General features: G+C 43.0%; 1 protein-coding gene across 2 annotated transcripts in view; it reads left to right on the forward strand.

The window, feature by feature from the left end:
- The window catches only part of PDE8B (phosphodiesterase 8B), a 240,900-nt gene that overhangs the window by 122,297 nt on the left and 101,564 nt on the right, over window positions 1-17,039 (forward strand). For both annotated transcript variants that reach the window (XM_043592585.1, XM_043592592.1), the window contains exons 4-7: window positions 722-781; window positions 3,058-3,115; window positions 9,367-9,455; window positions 15,910-15,988. In XM_043592585.1, the coding sequence (XP_043448520.1) occupies window positions 722-781; window positions 3,058-3,115; window positions 9,367-9,455; window positions 15,910-15,988 (286 nt within the window). The remainder of the gene's footprint in view (window positions 1-721; window positions 782-3,057; window positions 3,116-9,366; window positions 9,456-15,909; window positions 15,989-17,039) is intronic.

The following is a 17,039-nucleotide window of genomic DNA, read 5'->3' on the forward strand; positions in this document are numbered from 1 at the left end:
ACATAGCACATTTTCTAAGAAGATGCACAGACCTCAAAATTCTATATCCTTAACTATTTTAATCCTATTAAATTCCTAGGGAATAAAGTACATGCAGGTGGTCCTACTACAACAGGTATCATCACAGTGACAGACGCTATATTGCAGCTTTTCTCAGCCCTAGTTGACAATCCAGTTGTCTCAAGTATTTGAGCCAAACAACAGTGCAACCAACAAAATTAGGTGTTTGTTTGTACCACCCTTAATAGGCTTTAAACTGAGTTTGTATGTCCAGCTGCCAGTGAGTGTATTAATTTTTATAATAAGGTCATCTTTCTGGGCTCCCTGCTATTTTAAAAGAAAAAAAGGTCCAATGCAATGAGCTCCCCAAGTACAAACTGATAACCAGAGACCTCTAGGACTGCCAGTTTTTTTGCAGAGTGGAATTTCAGTCAGAAAACATGGAATTTAAGTGGAATTTGCCAGTTTTTGAAGTGGAAAATTGGCAGGTCTGACCTATTGGATAATTGCCTTGGCGTTAAAAACAAAATCTTTTTTTTTTTTTTCCCAGTAAAACAAAGAGTTTGTCCTAATCTACAAGGGCATCTTTCTTTGTTGTCTTGCATGTGTTTTTAGACTTTGTCTTGATTTGGTTTTGTGCCATTTTCAATGTGAAGTTCCACGTGCGTTCATTGTAACAAAGCTTAGATCACTTGGTTTGACTTGAGCCTTTTCATTGCAGGTCGATCCGAGCCACGAATCCCTCTGAGCACACGGTGATCCTGGCGGTGGTTTCCCAAGCGTAAGCTCACCTCCGTCCCCAGCTGGAAGTAGTACTGTTCATTCTGAAACATTTGTCTGGTGGAATCCAGTCTTTGAGCCAGCACAGCACTGGGCATGCCCTCAGCCCTACAACACCAACCTTAGATCTCACTCTGTGGGGGTGTTCTTTGTTTTGCAAGTTTCTGGAAATATTCACCTTTTTCTCTGTCATATTGAATTGCTGTTAACACATACCTGTACGTCTTAGGAAAAAATGAGCACTCCTTGCATGGTAGAAATAATGAGAAAATCTGACAAAGAGGTCTGGGGAGAACATTGTTCCCGCTTATCTTTTCTTGGAAGATAAGAGGAGGGAGAATGCTTGTTTTTCACTAAAGAAGAAACAAATTACAGCATGAGAACAAAGAAGCACTCTAAATACGCTGGAAGGAAAGGATTGTATAATTTGGACTGTGACTCTTCAGTGTCTAGAAGCAGGACACAAGGTTGCATGCCGACGTTGGAAGGCAAAAAAGGGGGATTAGGCTGTAGGTATGAGATGGTGGGATGAGAGGGTTCTCTTCAGGGTTTGTTGTCTGAAATGGCCACCACTTAGGATGAAAGACCTCGAAGAAAAAAAGTTGTTTGTACAAGCTACAACCCTTGAAATCCTTGCAGTATCGAAATTGTGGTGTTTGCTTAATGCCATCATTAGCTTCTGAGAGACTAAGACCTTTATTTAGGGCCTAGGACCTACTGCACTTGGCTCCATTGTGGCAGCTCTCACAGAGTCTGCAGCAAAGTTGCTGACAAGCCGGCCACAGAGACTGGGGAGTTTAGGTCTCCCCCAGGCAAGCCTGGCCCGGGGAGGTTTGAAATACCGTCTTCTAAAGCCATATTGGTACAGGAAGAAGTCCTGGCTCCATAGTTTTACCCCAACCAAAGACTCTTCCTTCCCCGCTATTCCTTGGGTCTGTTGTTGGGAGCTGTGTCACTTCACTTGGATTCCCACTGTGGGCTGTGGGCCAAGGAAAGGAAAGAAATTATCCTCATTGGTTCCTTACCACTTCATTATCCTCATAGGATATATGGGGTCCCAAGGAGAATGAGTGAGGGGAATCAAGATGTACACTCAGCCTTCTTTGCCCCCTTGTTTGTATTTTGTCTTGTGGGCACTGTGAGGTCTTAATAGGGTGTTAGAGTCTCAGACATGGATACCAGGAGATACCAGGCTGACTCATTCCATGGACCCAGAAGAGAAATACTAATTTTTTTCTAGTCACATATTAAAAATACTTACTGATCCTTGACAAATAATGATTTGCTGTGGCTTGTTATTTTTCACCCTTTCCCCCCTATTTTTTAAATAATATACTTTTTACAGATAGAGAATAATAATAAAATGAATGCTGAGTTTGTGCAACACAGCTTATGAAATAGAATGTTGTTGCTACCTTCAGCCTCTTGTGTGCCACCATACCCCCGCCCCCATTCCGATCTGTCACTTACAGAAGGTAGAATCTAGAGTTCCATGGTAGAAAAGAGAGGACTGCGCTTTCCTATAGGGAAGGCGTGAGCTGTAGGTAATGCCACCAACAAGCACCGGGATTTCTCTTCTTGTTCTCCACCTGCCCCTCCACCCATTTTATTTATCTTTTATTCCATTTTCCTTCCCTGTTTCCCAACATAGCATGTCTTTGTCATGCTATGAGCAGACATTCATTGTACGCAGGTTGTTCTGAGACCCAACTATAGGCTCAGTATAGGAAACCTTCCATGAAGTGAGGGACAATACCCTCAGTTTTTTTTTCTCTTTTTCCCTTCTACCTTGGCATTCTTAATGACCCTTATTTTCCATTTGGTTATGGGGTGCTGCAGTCTATAGTGCCAGTTGACTTCCTCACATTGCAAGTTGGACCCAGCCAGGTCTTGGGGTGGGTGTTGTATTTCCAGAAAGTTTGGGGGGAAAACATAAAGGATAGTCTCTGGGATGAGCAGCACACCCACCTTGTCCCATCCATGTGTTTCAGCTTTCGAGGCCAGCCCAGCTTTGCAGATGGCCACTCATGTGTGCCGTGGTCATGCTTTCAGGCACACTGCTGGAGTTTTCTCTCCTGTTGGTGTTCTTTTTGCATCTGGAAGGCAGATGTGGGACTCTGGGTCCTCGAAGGCAGGTACATCCCATGGACACATGCTGGTCAGGAAGCCACTCTTAACGCAAACTCCATGCTTGCCTTGCTGCTCTCTCTCAATGTTTCAGTGTGAGGAACCCTGGTTTGTATCTGGTGAGTGACTGCATTTTCTGCTTTGCTGCAGATCAGGCGACCATGAAGAGGCCTCGGTCCTCCCGCTCCTGCATGCAGGCTTCAATAGGGTATGTATGTAGGAGGTGACTCAGCACCCCTGTCCGGTACTGATGCTTCATCCTTGGTTCTCACCTAATAGCACAGCCACAGATAACCTTTAAGGGAACTGAGCTCCAGGACCTTGAGGGAAAGGACGTAGCTGTTCTCACAGGACAGTAATAAGTGACTGCTACTCAAGCTTTTTCTCTCATAACTTCATGTGTCTTAGTCATAGAAATGTAATGACCTAAAGGCACATCTTATTATCAACAGGTCAAAATTCTATATTCCCAAAGTAACCTCACTTAAATGAGTCCAGTCAGTGAGACTCAGTCTTTGTATGTGAATGTTACACAGTATATGGTTAACGTCCACCAAATTAGCACCTAGGGTTCTGTGTGCCTCAGGGCCCAGCCAGAGCTTATACCCTAGGGACAGACCCATGATGGCTTTCACATCTGTCAACTCGTGGTTTAAGCCATCCGTGTCAGCAAAGAAAAGTTACTTGAGTCACAACTACATGAATAACACTAGTGTTCAATGTAAAGCTTGAGATGGATTACTCCACTGGCTATGACACCAAGAGAGAGACGCAGGTTGTTCCTGACTTAATTCCTCACGAGAACGACAACTGTTCAAGAACAAGAGACTGCTGAGAGGATCCTAGGACGCGGAGGTGAGGCTGAAGCACCCCTGCATCACAGGTGCAGTGTGATCACCCCTGCTGTGTCAGCAGGCCAGGTAGGAAAAGCAGTTATCCAGTGACCACGCTGCCCCTCCCCCGGCCAGTGCAGCGTCACCCGGAGAAGTCTTCCCTCATGCTGAAGTGGAAAGGGAGCCCAGGGGTGACTACCAGCTCCCCGACCCCAGTGTTATGGGTTACTCTGTGGGAGCCCGTACTCTGATCTTGCAGTATGGGGAATCCAAGGAAGTCTCTGTGGCTCTGCCACTGGGAATGTGACTGAGGTGGGGGGCGGGCGAGGCGGGGCTGGGCAACAACCAGTCCCTGGATCTTGGCAGACTAAGTTCATACTTGCAGTTCCCAAGTAGTAACCCCAACCAGTGGTTTTGCTCATCTGCAGGACCCAGTCACAGGTGCCATCTGACCAGGGAACTCTGCAGAGTGCTGATCTACCTGATTTGGATCCTCAACAGGAGTTTTGCTGGCCTTATAGCTGGTTTGCCCATCCTGTGTGGAGAGTGTCTTAATGCCCTGTCTGACTAGAAAGACTGGCAACAACTCCTGGATGCAGTACAACCCCGGGGGCTCTTGAGGGAGGGGCATGCAGAGCTGATTGTCCCCAGAGTAGAGGCCATACTGGGCATGCAATATTTCTGAGCTATCTGCTATTCAAAGGCAGATTAATTCATAGCCCAGGCTGAGGTTAGCTCCTAGCCTCTCCCAACCTGCAGAGCCAGTTTGGGAAATTGAGAGTAGCCTGGAGTGACCCCTCCCCTTCTTGCCCAGGCACGGAAGCTACACTGGCTGTGGAGAGTGTCTTCCAGCCCCTTCTGCCCAGAAGGGCTGGGGATAACTCCTGGATGCCACCCAACAACACTGGAGCCGACAGGCTGGGCAAGGAAGAACTGATGGTTTGCATAACAAAGCCAATGGCACTATTCCATCAGGACGCTTGGCAAACAGGCCCCCTAGAGTTAAGACAAAGACTTTTACTAGCTTTAGAGCTGCTTCTCCTGCTGCAGGCAGGAAATGTAATTCGTAGCCCCACTCATCACTGAACACAACGTTTAGCCTCTCCAGCCAGGGAACTGAACCACAGCACACAGAAAGCTGCATAGCCCTCTCAGCAGCCCTACATACAGAGGTGCTTGAACAGACTGTACAGCCTGTCTTCAGAACACAACTGGTGGCCTCACCTGACCGGGAAATTCAGTGCACATTCTGGCCTAATTTGGGTCCCTAAAAAAACAAGCAGTACCGGCCTGGGATCCCATCCTGCTGCCCTGCCAGGGCAGGGCCGGGAAGGTCGTTCCCAGACTCATCTACTACTGAATACAGTACACAGGTCTGACCATCTGGTAAGCCTGACCAGAAACTTCAGTCAACTGTAGAACCCATCCTGTAGCTTCGCCTGGGTAGGGAGCCAAGCCAGTAGCACACTGCTTCATCCCTGTCATGAGAGTCTGACACTTGCCTTGCCCTGAAATAGATCATAATAGCAGGCCCTACCTGACCAAGGTCATTACCAGGAATCACACCCAGAAACCCAGACTGAGCTGACTGATGAAGTCTCTGCCAAAGCAAACCTATAAAGTCTGTAAGATGAGCCCAGGTACTCAGATGCACAGACAACAACAGAGGAGTCAAGGATCGTGAAAAATCAGGTAAATATGACAACACCAAAGGAAACTAATAAAGCTTCTATAACTGATCCTAAAGAAATGGAGATCCGTGAAGTGTTAGAGAATTCAGAATAATCATCTCAAGGAAGTTGAGTAAACCACAAGAAAGCAAAGACAAATAATGAAATTAGGAAAACAGTGCAAGAACAAAACGAGAAGTTTGACAAGGAAATAGCAGCCATCAAAAAAAGAAAAGAAAAAATAGAAAAATCATAGAATTGAAAAAATACAATAACTGAATTAAAGAACTTAGTAGAGAGTTTCAGAAGTAGACTTGACCATGTTGAAGAAAGAATCTGGGACCTGGAAAGAATCTGTGACCATCGGAAATAACCCAGTTAGAGGAATAAAAAGAAAAAACAGAATGAAAAAGAGTGAAGAAAGCCTAAGGTAATGATGGGACACAATGGGGGGGAAAAAAGCCCAATACTTATAATATTCTCATTATAGGTATTTGCAGAAGAAGAAGAAGGACAGAAAGTACATTTAAAGTAATAATGGCTAAAAACTTCTGGACCTGGGGAGAGAAATGGACATCCAGATCCATGGGGCCCAGAGGGCCCCAAATTGGTTGAACCCACATATGTAATGGTGCTTTGCTACCCTGGGTTCAAAAAAACAATCCTTGTCATAGAGCACAGAGAAGCGGGAATGTGTGATGTGGTTTTGTGCTTTGGTATGCCTCGGTGTGCAGGAGCAGTTCTCTTTAAAATACTCAAGGTAGCGTAGTGGTTCACCTGTGTAATAGAAATACTTCTATTTAGCACTGTAACTCTCCTGACAGCATTGTCCATCATCTCCTCTATCAAAGGCTGGCATTGGGAGTCATGTCTTAATGAGAATGCCTAGGACAGTGCTTCTGAGTCCGGGAATGGAGAGTTGCAAAAGGAAATTGTCAAGCCACGTGGCTGAGACTTCCTTTCTTAGGCCCTTCCTAAGAAATGATGTAGTCATTTGCAGCTTTCTTAGGTCTTACATTAAATGTTGATCCCCATGCCAGCCTTGTTCTTCACCTGTGAGGCAGGATCTCTGGGAGTGTGAGGAGGCAGGTTTTCTGCACTGTCTGGGAGCTGACAGAATAGCATGACACACTGTAGGTTCTGTCAGTGAGGATCTCCATAGGTGTTGTTAACCATCCTTCAGGAATATTCTGCTTGTAATTCAGTGAGCCTACCTCTAACTGGTTTAGAGATTGTCTGGAGGGCTGAGATTACCCATTATATCCAGGAGGAACACCTGACCGTCTTTGGGTACAAATGCCACTAAATAAATTGAGGAGGTGAAGTTCACAGTTTCCTTTTTACTCCTTTGGTAACCTGTCTGTGCTGCTCTAGTAGGTTTCATTTCCCTTTGTTGGGCTGTGGTGCTGCTCTTGGCAGTCAGCCATTGTGGATAACACTCTTCAAGGGAGCATGAAAGATAGTACCTGTCAGGGACCACCTGGCAATCTTTAATGCTGAGTCTGATCAAAGCCATTTACCAGCTAGGTCAGGGACCAACCCCCTCCCTAGATAGCTTGAACTCTCCTGTGAGAAGCATGCCAAACCTACTGAGGCTTTACCTCCTGGGTTACTGTGGCTCAAGATCAGCTGAAGCCCTCCAGGTGGCTCGTCTCCTTTTTTGGGTAAAATCTTGTCTTTGGCAGCTTTCTCCCCAAGCACCCTTCCAAATATGCTGGCTATTCTTGAGTTTGTTTCTCATCTCTGGGTTGTTTTGACTGTATTAAATCATCTGCTAAAACTCTGGTCTGTGTTGCTAGCTAATTGGTCAATGCATCAGTCTGTAGGTCCCTGAGTGGGGATCCAGGAACAAATTGTGCCATCAGATATTCCACAGCAGCTCTCCATGAAGCTTTGGTAGCTGTGTATAAGTGGCTCACTGCATGGTACTCAGTCCATTCGGAGCCTTTTGCAAACCAATATCTTAATTAGCAAAGGGCAATAGCAGCTGCATTTATATCAACCTTTACGTGCCCCTTTTCTGTTTGAAATGACACTTAGTTGCTCAACAGGTGTTCGTGAAGGACTTACTGTATGAAATACAATGGGGTAGGCCTGCTGTGAGTACAGCAGTTGGATGCGCTGGGGAGGCTTCCTGTGGAGGAGCAAGTGGAGAGCTAAGATGGACTCTTAGGCTCCATTTGAGGGGATTTACCTAATCCTCATCTACACATAAGAAATTTAATATTTTCTCCATTTTTGCAGAGGAGGAAGCAGGCTCAGAATGCCTAAATAGTTTGCAAGAGCTCATAGTCATGGCAAAGTTAAGGAGGAACAATGTGTTATTTAACTCCAAACTCCACGTTGGGTCCACCACAATAGTAGTTCCCAAACTACTCTGTGGCGCACTAGTGTTCCAAAAGGTCTTAATAGGTGTTCCACGAAAAAAGGCTTCCGTGGTCAAATAAGCTTGGGAAATCAGTGAGAACTGTTCCTCCTCTTCCCACCCCTGTAAATGCACAATGCATGCTAGGAACATTGCACATGAGCATATTGAATGCTCTGAGAAGTTCTGTCTTAAAGAAACATTCTAAATTTCTGAATGTGGGGCCCACGAATCTACATTTTTAGAAGAATGCATGGTGATTCCTAGCATATTGAAGTTTGAAGTTCACTACTTTTGATCCACTCACATTATTTCAGTAATAGGAGTTAACATAGCCTAGAAAACCACGAAAGAGTAGAATCTTCTTCCTTCGGTCTATAGAAGAGTCATTAAGTGCCAAACAAGGGGTGTGCAAAACAAGGGCTCCAGTGTTTAGAAACCATCACCTGTAGAAAGCTCTTTTTCACTACAATGGAAGTTCTTAGAACTAAAGAAAATAAGATCTCAGTAAGTTAGTACTTAAATGAAAGTGAAAATACAGTATGATTTTACAGACTGTATTTAAAGTATTACACACACACACACACACACACACACACACACACACAGGCATTGGAGCTTAAGGGAGATAAACCAAACGTAATGGTATCTCCAGCTTATAACATTGTTAGTGACTTGGGGTTTTTTCCTCCATGACTTTCTTTACACATTTTTAAATTAATGTGTATAACTTTATAATTAAAAACAGACAATAAAATTTATTAAAATTGGTGTCTTTAAAAAAAAATCTGCCCAACTGTTGATTGTAACACTTTTGAAACTGATTTTTATCACCGATCCTTTTTAGTATCTTAGAAAGCATCTGCTCACAATGCTCAGAGCTTGTCTACAGGCTTTTACATAATCTCCACCCATCCAGAAGCTCAGCCTGAGCCTAACCATGTTTAACTTTGCAGAAAAAGAGAAAGTATTTCCCTTCTGTGTGTTTGTGTTCTGTGTTCATGCCCCCCCCCCTTTTCATTACCCTCTACCAGCTTTCCCCTGGAGTAGTGGGGAACCAGAAGTATTCCCCAGGGAGAAGCCATCCATGCTAGATGCATGGTGTGTGTGTGTGTGTGTGTGTGTGTGTAAGAGGAGAGTGCATTTGGCAATCAGAAGATGAGGAAGTTAGCAAAGAAGGGTCTCTTCCCTTGAAAATGACCATTCATACTGTGGCACATAGTATGAGTGTCCAGTGTGGGGTTTGAAAAGACTTTACTTAGTGCAAAATAAAGCCAGAATGTTTCGGTAATTAACAAGGGGGGAGATGCTCTCTCTGCCCTTGTGTGTTTATTTTCCTGTGAGTATTTGTGATGAAGTTTTTCCCCACCTTTGTTACCAGGGGAGTTAAGCATACAGTATTACCTTATTGGTTGTTTCTCATACATTTAAACAAGCATTTCAAAGAGTTTGACAACTGTTTTGTTTCATTTCAATTTCTCAAGTTGTCTTATATAACAGAGTTACCTGGGGTGGGAAAAACTAAGTTCCTTTATTTGACTCCTTAAGAAGTCATTGTATGTCTTACATATTATCTTTGTTTTCTTTTCAGAGATTTATGGAGAATAGCAGCATAATTGCTTGCTATAATGAACTGATTCAAATAGAACACGGGGAAGTTCGCTCACAGTTCAAACTACGGTATGTAGCAAAAATAAGAAGGAACACAAGGTTAACAATGTTGTACAAAAGCTTCTGTCATCAGACTGATGTTCACAGGTTCCTAGCTGAATGCCAGGGATTTTGAAACTGTTAGACAGGTAATGGTAGCTGGTAAATGGCAGAATCCAAACTAGGAGCCCTTTGCTCAATGAAGTAAATTAGAAAACATCTCTTTCTTTGACAGTATTTTCCACTAATTAAAGCAGTTTTAAAATTATAGTCTAGGAAAAGTAATGTTTAATTTTCATACAATTAAATTGAGATTAAGAGTAGCCTTTGAGGATTACCTTCTATTTACTACTCTTTTAACATTTATAAGTTCTTGCTTGGATTGTTAAGAACAGGAGCAAACCCATGGTATATCTATTATGCCAGCCATAATAATTGCTATGTAACCATGATAGCAATTTCATGAGGTTTGTTTGTGACCTCAGTATGCATGAAGTGTGTTCAAGAAACTTACTTTAAGTCTCCTTAAAGGCAAATAGTGCTTTAAAAGCAGGCTTTTCATAATGTTCACTTCTGAGATGGAATTGTCTAGACGTCTGTCTGCTGGAAAGATGTTCTGCTTCCGGGACATCTTGGGATATCAGGGCCCTAGCTCATGCCCGGTTTTGTGGAGCTTCCCCTCTAGCACATCAGACCTTGATTTCTTCATCGTATCCCCCTCAAGTAGGAGAGAAGGGCAGAGAGGAGGCTCTTGCCAGCCTATAGCTCCCGGGAGTCCTGCCCTTAACGGCTCCAGGCTTTTGGATGCCAGAAGGTCCCTGGCATGGTTTCTCTCTGTGGCCAACCCAGAGGTCATGACGGTTTCAGGCTTAGTGAAAAATAAGTAAGATAGCATCTCACCGTAATGATTATGCTTATCTTGATTACTTAATTGGCATTCAAAGTGGACAAAACCCTGTGTAAACTTAATTTTTCTCTGCCATCCTTGGAAGTAAAATGGATTGGCATAAACCCATAAAGGTAGGTTTTTCTGGGGTTTGTTTACCCTGGTCAGAGAAGTCACTTTTTGGTGGACAGAGACCTTTAAGAAATAGTGTGGGGAGAAACAGTCACTTCCTTAGGCAGGGAAATATTTTTTTAAAAAGTCAAACTAATGGAAATTCTGCTATTTTAAAAGTCTTCAGTGAGGAATACTGGTAATGGTTTTTGAATATATAAGTGAAATCCCTAGGTTTCTTTGTATCCGTGTATTTATTAACTTCAGAGAACTTAAGAGACGTTTTCAAGATAACCACACTGCCTTGACTTCAGCAATTTATGATGTTTATTGTACATTGTTTTTATTCCTTGGGATCTCTACTCTTTTTAATTAAGGATAAAATGACTGTACTTTTATTTTTTTTAATGTTTATTTACTTATTTTGAGAGAGAGAGAGAGAGAGAGAGAGAGAGAGAGAGAGAGAGAGAGAGAGAGAGAGAGAATGAGTGGGTTTGGGGCAAAGAAGGAGAGAGAGAATCCTAAGCAGACTCCAAGCTCAGCACAGAGCCCGACCTGGGCTTGATTCCATCCATGACCATGAGATTGTGAACTGCGCTGAAATCAAGAGTGGGATGCTTAATCGACTAAGACACCGAGGTGCCCCCAAAAGACTGTACGTTTAGATTTTTTCATGATAGATAGAAAAAGAGGGATGTCATTGTGTTTCAGTTCTTTAACTGCGTATGATCCACAACAAGAATGAACAGCAGACCCCTTGTTGCTTTGATAGTTAATTCCTTCATTTTAATTAACTGATTTTAAATAACTGAGGTTTGAGGTTTCTTAGGCAACATTTAAGTGTGATGGCACGTGTAGGATGTCAGAAGGTGAGGATGCCTGGTGGCTCAGTTGGTTAAACATCTAACTCTTGATTTTGGCTCTAGTCATGATCCCAGGGTTGTAGGATTGAGCCCCATGTTGGGCTCTGTGCAGAGTGTGGAGGCTGCTTCAGGTTGTCTCTCTCCCTCTCCCTCTGCCCCTCCCCAACTCACGTGTGCACACGTGCTCTCTCGCTCTCTCTCTCTTAAAAAAAGAAGCCTCATTCATTGTCAGCAGGGCAAAGGCAGGTCTGGCAATTTGAAATAAACATTCTCAGCCAGCACGAGGGTTAAAAGAATGGGCTTGAAGTTACTGTGCTGATAAAATTTGCTTAGAGCCAGGGCACTGAACACTTCTGAGGGTCTCATCACATTCTGAACTTAGCACGTTTCTAAGTACATAAGCCTGCATAAGTCCCATAACTTCTCACCCCTCACTGACTGGAGCTGGTTGGAGGAGTTGAGCCCATTGTAGAGGTCATAATGAGAAAGCTCAAGTTCTTAATGCATGCAGATCAGTGTGAAGTTGTTAAATGGAGTTGACTCAGGCAAGCAGTGGTGTCCGAAAGGTAAGTTTGCCCAGGGTGCAGATGCCTTTCCACGGCAGCTTAAGGTAAAGAGCCTCTGGTAAAGACTGGTAAAGAGCCTCTCTTCCTGGTCATGAGCACCCAGCAAGAGAGCAGTCCCAGCTGTGGGGAAAAGAAAGCAAGAGTTCTCCACAGAAGGCCAGAGAAGGACTATGTGGTCAGTTTCTTCCATTGGTTTTAGGCTAGTTCTGCCTCAAGCGTCTCTAACTTCCTTCCTTTTCTGGAGGAGAAGGGTGTGTGTACATGGTTTGACTCTTCCTGGGTACCCTATATCTGGGCCTAGCAGTCAGGGGTTGGTGACCCATTCCATGATCTCCCCAGCTCCATCCGTATTCAGGGACATCTAAAGACTCCACCTGGACCTCAGAGTCAGGCAGGCAACTCTGTCACTTGCTGCAGATGGGGAAAATGAGGCCCTTTATTATACAATGCCAGAATAATTATAGTCTAATTATATAATACTTTTCTCTGCAATTCCGCCCCCAGCTACAGCTAAATATGTGACATTACTAGCATTCTGCAAGGACAGTTTGTACTCTAAGGAGGATGTCAAATGTTGAAGGTAGACGCTCTTGTCCAGGTCCTGGTGTATGGTAACCATATTTAGCCAAGAACACCGAAGGATCATGTGATCAAAGAAAAAATATTTAATTTTAAAATTCCGTTATAAAGAATAACTTCTAAAGAGAGGAGATAAATCACATCTCTGTATGCTTGATGAGTTTACCTTATTAAACAGTACTATTGTTTATGGGACAAATGAAATGGAGACTGTCTAGGGAAATATAGGGTAAATGGTGATCACTTCTCTTCCAATGTTCTTATGCCTCTTTATCATGAAAAGAACTGTGTTATCCGAAATGCAGATAGGATTTAGCTGCTTACCGGAAGCTTAAACTGGTAAGTTTATACTAATGCAGCCCTGTTTCTCTTACCTAGGACTTAGACCCAAATCATCATGTTCATTTGATTCCAAGTCTAAAGAGAATAGCGGTCCTCCATTTCAGGAGTCAAAGTCTCTGATGGACAAAACTTGAGTTCCATGGAATACCACACTTCTCGGTATCAACAGACATTTATAGAGCACTTTATCATGGGCCCTGCGTGACAGGCACTGTCACAGGAATAGAGTCCAAGCAGTGAAACCTTAATGTAATTGGCTCCCATGGTACGGCTACCCAGGATTGGGGCTCACCAGGAGCAAGTCCATGACGCCCTGGCCACCTGTGCTTCCCTCTGCCTGCCTCCCAGACCCTGCTGGGATGTAGATTTAGGTTCAGATTTAGGTTTCCCTGAAGCCACCACCTTGCATAGTCCTGCCTTGTTGCAGGCAGCCTCGTTTTGTGTATATATGTGTTTTGAGTAGATTCTGGAATACCCGTGGTAGGAATACAGGAGATAATGCAACCCAACCATTCCTGCCCCAATGGACAGAGGAAAACACTGAGAGCCAGGGAGACTCTTGACATGATCACAGCTATCCAGTATGTTGGTGGCAGTGTTGGGGTCGGACCCTGGCATCCTGCTCTTCAGTCGGATGCACTCACCACCCTGTCACACCACTGTGTTCTTTGTAGACTTGTAGACATGACACTTGGTCCCCTGTAATATTTGCCTTTTCCATCTGGACCTTCAAGGGCTCCTTAAGAAGGTGAGGGGACATGGTTCTGTGGCCTGTACTTCATGGGTTTCCACATCGCGGCTACCTTTCCTTTGTGCTTTTTCCAATTTTCCAACTTCTCAACCTGAAAGGTACAAAAATTATCTGAGGCACAGTTATGTGGTTCCTAAGAACAGAAAATTAATAAAGTTAAGGCTCTTCTGCATGAAGAGTATTAATAATTAATACACGCTATTAAATTCCCAAACTTTAGGAACATGATTCAAATTGATTACTTCATTTTGCTGCAGGTTTATTTAAATAGAACCATCAGCCAAATTGCTTTAAAGCCTAGTTCTTAACAGTGCAGTCCAGCATGTCACTGGGAGAAAACCATCTGCTGGCCCCATCCAGATCCTTCTACCTTGACTGTTGATGAGAATTTGCTTTGTCCCATTGGGCATTATACTGAAGATTTTATGCTTTGTGGATAATCATACAACGAATGTTTAATAGATGAGTTTTGGACATTTGGAGCTAAGATCTTCCATAAAGGCTGCTCTTGAATTGACAAAAACACTAATACTCTGAAGTACCCTTTTAAATGCTTAGGTGAGGCCCACAGGCACGTTAAGAAAACGGGCAAAAGAGGAATTTGTCATTTGATAAAATGTGTTATAGCTTAATTATCTAGCTCTCAAATGTAAGGTTTAGTCCACACGGAAGGTGCTTTTCCACGTCTGACTCCTGGGGGACAGGAAATGCTTGCCTCTGCTGCAACATCGGGTTCTGTACGCACATGCCTGGAAAATACTTCTGAGACGACTAGCTGTTGCTTGCCTCTTTGTGGGAGGCAGGGTACTAGTGACTTTGGCAATAATTTAAAAATCTTTTTTCCCCCTTATTTTAGGTGATCTTGTTTACAAATGCGGCAATGGTATTAAGGCAGTACATGGTTGAAATTAGACTGGTACAATTTAAATGAGGAAACATACTGTACCCATCTGGAATCTAAGACAAGTTAGACTTACCTTCTCCTCAGCTCGCCCATCACAGTTACTTATTTACCCTTCCACACTGGTACCTTCATCACTGCACCATGGACTAAAATCCTTCACTCATGCAGGTTACCTTGCTATTATTGAATGCAGTTCTTGGTTAGATAGTTAAGTATTCTCATGAGGAAAGATAGGTTATGATTTCCTTTTCTTTCCACCAATGGCCTTTGAAAGTGTTAGAGAGTAGGGAGATACTGCTCCGAGATCTGACAGGTAATAACAAGTACTATGAGCTGAATTCTTACATTATCTGAAGCACTTTGAGAAATGCCTCACATAAACTGTTGATTTTTACAGCAACCTATAAAACAGGTGTTATTACTCTCACTTATAGATGAGGTAACTGGGAGCCAGCAAAGATAAAAAGTTGCCCGTGGTGCCATAACTGGCAGAATACAGAACCAGACTTCAGCCAGGTTTTTTTTCCCCCTCTTCCTTGTAAATAGTTTAAAACAGGATGGCAAATTTAGATGCCTCTATGAGTGGAAAAAATGAATAACATCTTATAAAACAGTATGTTTTATAAGAAGGAACATGAATCAAGTAAATCTTTTTTTTTTTTTTTTATAATGTGTCAGACAGGCCTCACTGGGATTCTTTAAACAGCCAGCACAAATATAAAAGCTCTAGAAACTAGCCACATACTTTCTGTGTTAGATAGTAAATAACTTACCATATTTGGAGTTGCGCTAGATTTAGAAGGTACTTAAAATTCTAAGCAATTGAGAAGTTGAAATATTTCCAGTATTCTACATGTACATTAGAAAGGTCACCAAGAAAAGTGCCTACCTGGAGAGCTGTAGGGTTAACCAGGCAAGAGGAATCTTGCCATACGTGCCTTCCATCGTGCCAGTGGGTGAGGTTGAAAGCAAAGTACCATATAAAGGCTTATTGACCGGAGATTACGAAAGTAAGAAAAGAGGAAAAAGTATTTCTGTGTCTATTGAAAAAGGGCAGACAGAATACCTCAGATTCAGTTTGGGTTTAATTCAGTTCTAATTGTTGGGGACTTGACTCCACCGTCGCCACACTAGGAATGAAACAGAGGAACAGTGTTGACGTAGATCCGGGAGACCTGTAAGATGGCCTCCTGCAACTTCGTTCTCTTGGGTCTGTATTAAGGTTTCATTGAGCACATAGGTGGTTCTTTCCATGATCCATGAAGATTTTGCTGGATTACAATTCTTCTTTGTGTTATAGTCAGAGAAATGTATGCTGCTGTCAAACAAACTAGCTTACTTTGAAAGGCTAGAGGTTTTTTTTTTCCTTCACAAAGAACATGGCTTTAATGAATTTGGGGGAACTGTTTACTTTGATAAATTAACATATGAAACGCTAATGGTTTTATAGCTTCACTAACACTGATCTTTCGCAACTTTCAGGGCCTGTAATTCAGTGTTTACAGCATTAGACCACTGTCATGAAGCCATAGAAATTACAAGTGATGACCATGTGATTCAGGTACGGAGACACTTTTTCTCTGGAGATGTCAAAACAGAACCTTTCAAGTTGGAGCCATCCTTTTCCAAGGAACTTTCCTATAATCCTCACATTACTGTGTATTTTCTTTGGAGAAAGGGACATCAAAGATATGTAAAGAAAACTGATAGACTGAAATCCAAGAATTAGATATTCACCAAGAATAAAAAAATTATTTTGGATCCAAACCTATGCTTCCTATGACCAAGATAGGGTAAATTCTTTGATAATTTGCGAAGACAGCATTTAAATCATGCCAGAAGTATGTCAAAATTGTAGAGTAAATGCTTATGGGAATGAAATGTTTTCAAAGGTCTTCATTTATTTGCCTGCAGTTGGTATTCTAATTATATAGCAGTCTTGTATGGTAAAGTTGTCTTCCTAAGGAAATGTGTATAGTAGACGAACCTTTGTTGAAATGAAGTCATCTTACTGTATTTGTTGGAAGGTAAGACATTTCTGCTACAACAATAATCTGAAATGTGGACTTCTCCATCGACGGATACTGGCCTGCCTGGAATTGGTTTGCGTAATGGCACTGAGTGTAAGGACACTTCTGTCCTCAGTGGAAACCAAAGACAGTGCTCGGGATATGGTGGCCACACAACAGAGCCCCCACCGCACACAGATACACCCTGCTGTCAAACCTAACCAGTAACAGCAGCAGCCCACCCTGCCTTGGCCCCTTCATTAACATGTTCGTAATGTTGTCTCCTTTCCATTCAATGACTCTGTGAAAGAAACACAAGTGCCCCATGGTACTGATGGGGGAAACTGAGGCCCAGCAAGGTCAAGGAATTTACCCAAGGAAAGCCCCAGTAGTAAGTATTGGAACCAAAATCTGTAGCCATGTCTTTCTGATTATAAAGCCTTCCCTCTTGGTTCCGTGTTTGGCTGTATTTCCAGAATCTGTTTTTGTGGCTGTTCCTTGCCGTGGGTCTGAAAGCTTCCTCTGGTTGCTGTTAGTGCCCACCTATGCACACACAGGTGTGCATCCTGGACTGCAGAGAAACCAGACATGTTTGCTACCGAC

Source organism: Prionailurus bengalensis, chromosome A1 (genome assembly GCF_016509475.1).
Source record: "Prionailurus bengalensis isolate Pbe53 chromosome A1, Fcat_Pben_1.1_paternal_pri, whole genome shotgun sequence".
NCBI lineage: Eukaryota > Metazoa > Chordata > Mammalia > Carnivora > Felidae > Prionailurus > Prionailurus bengalensis.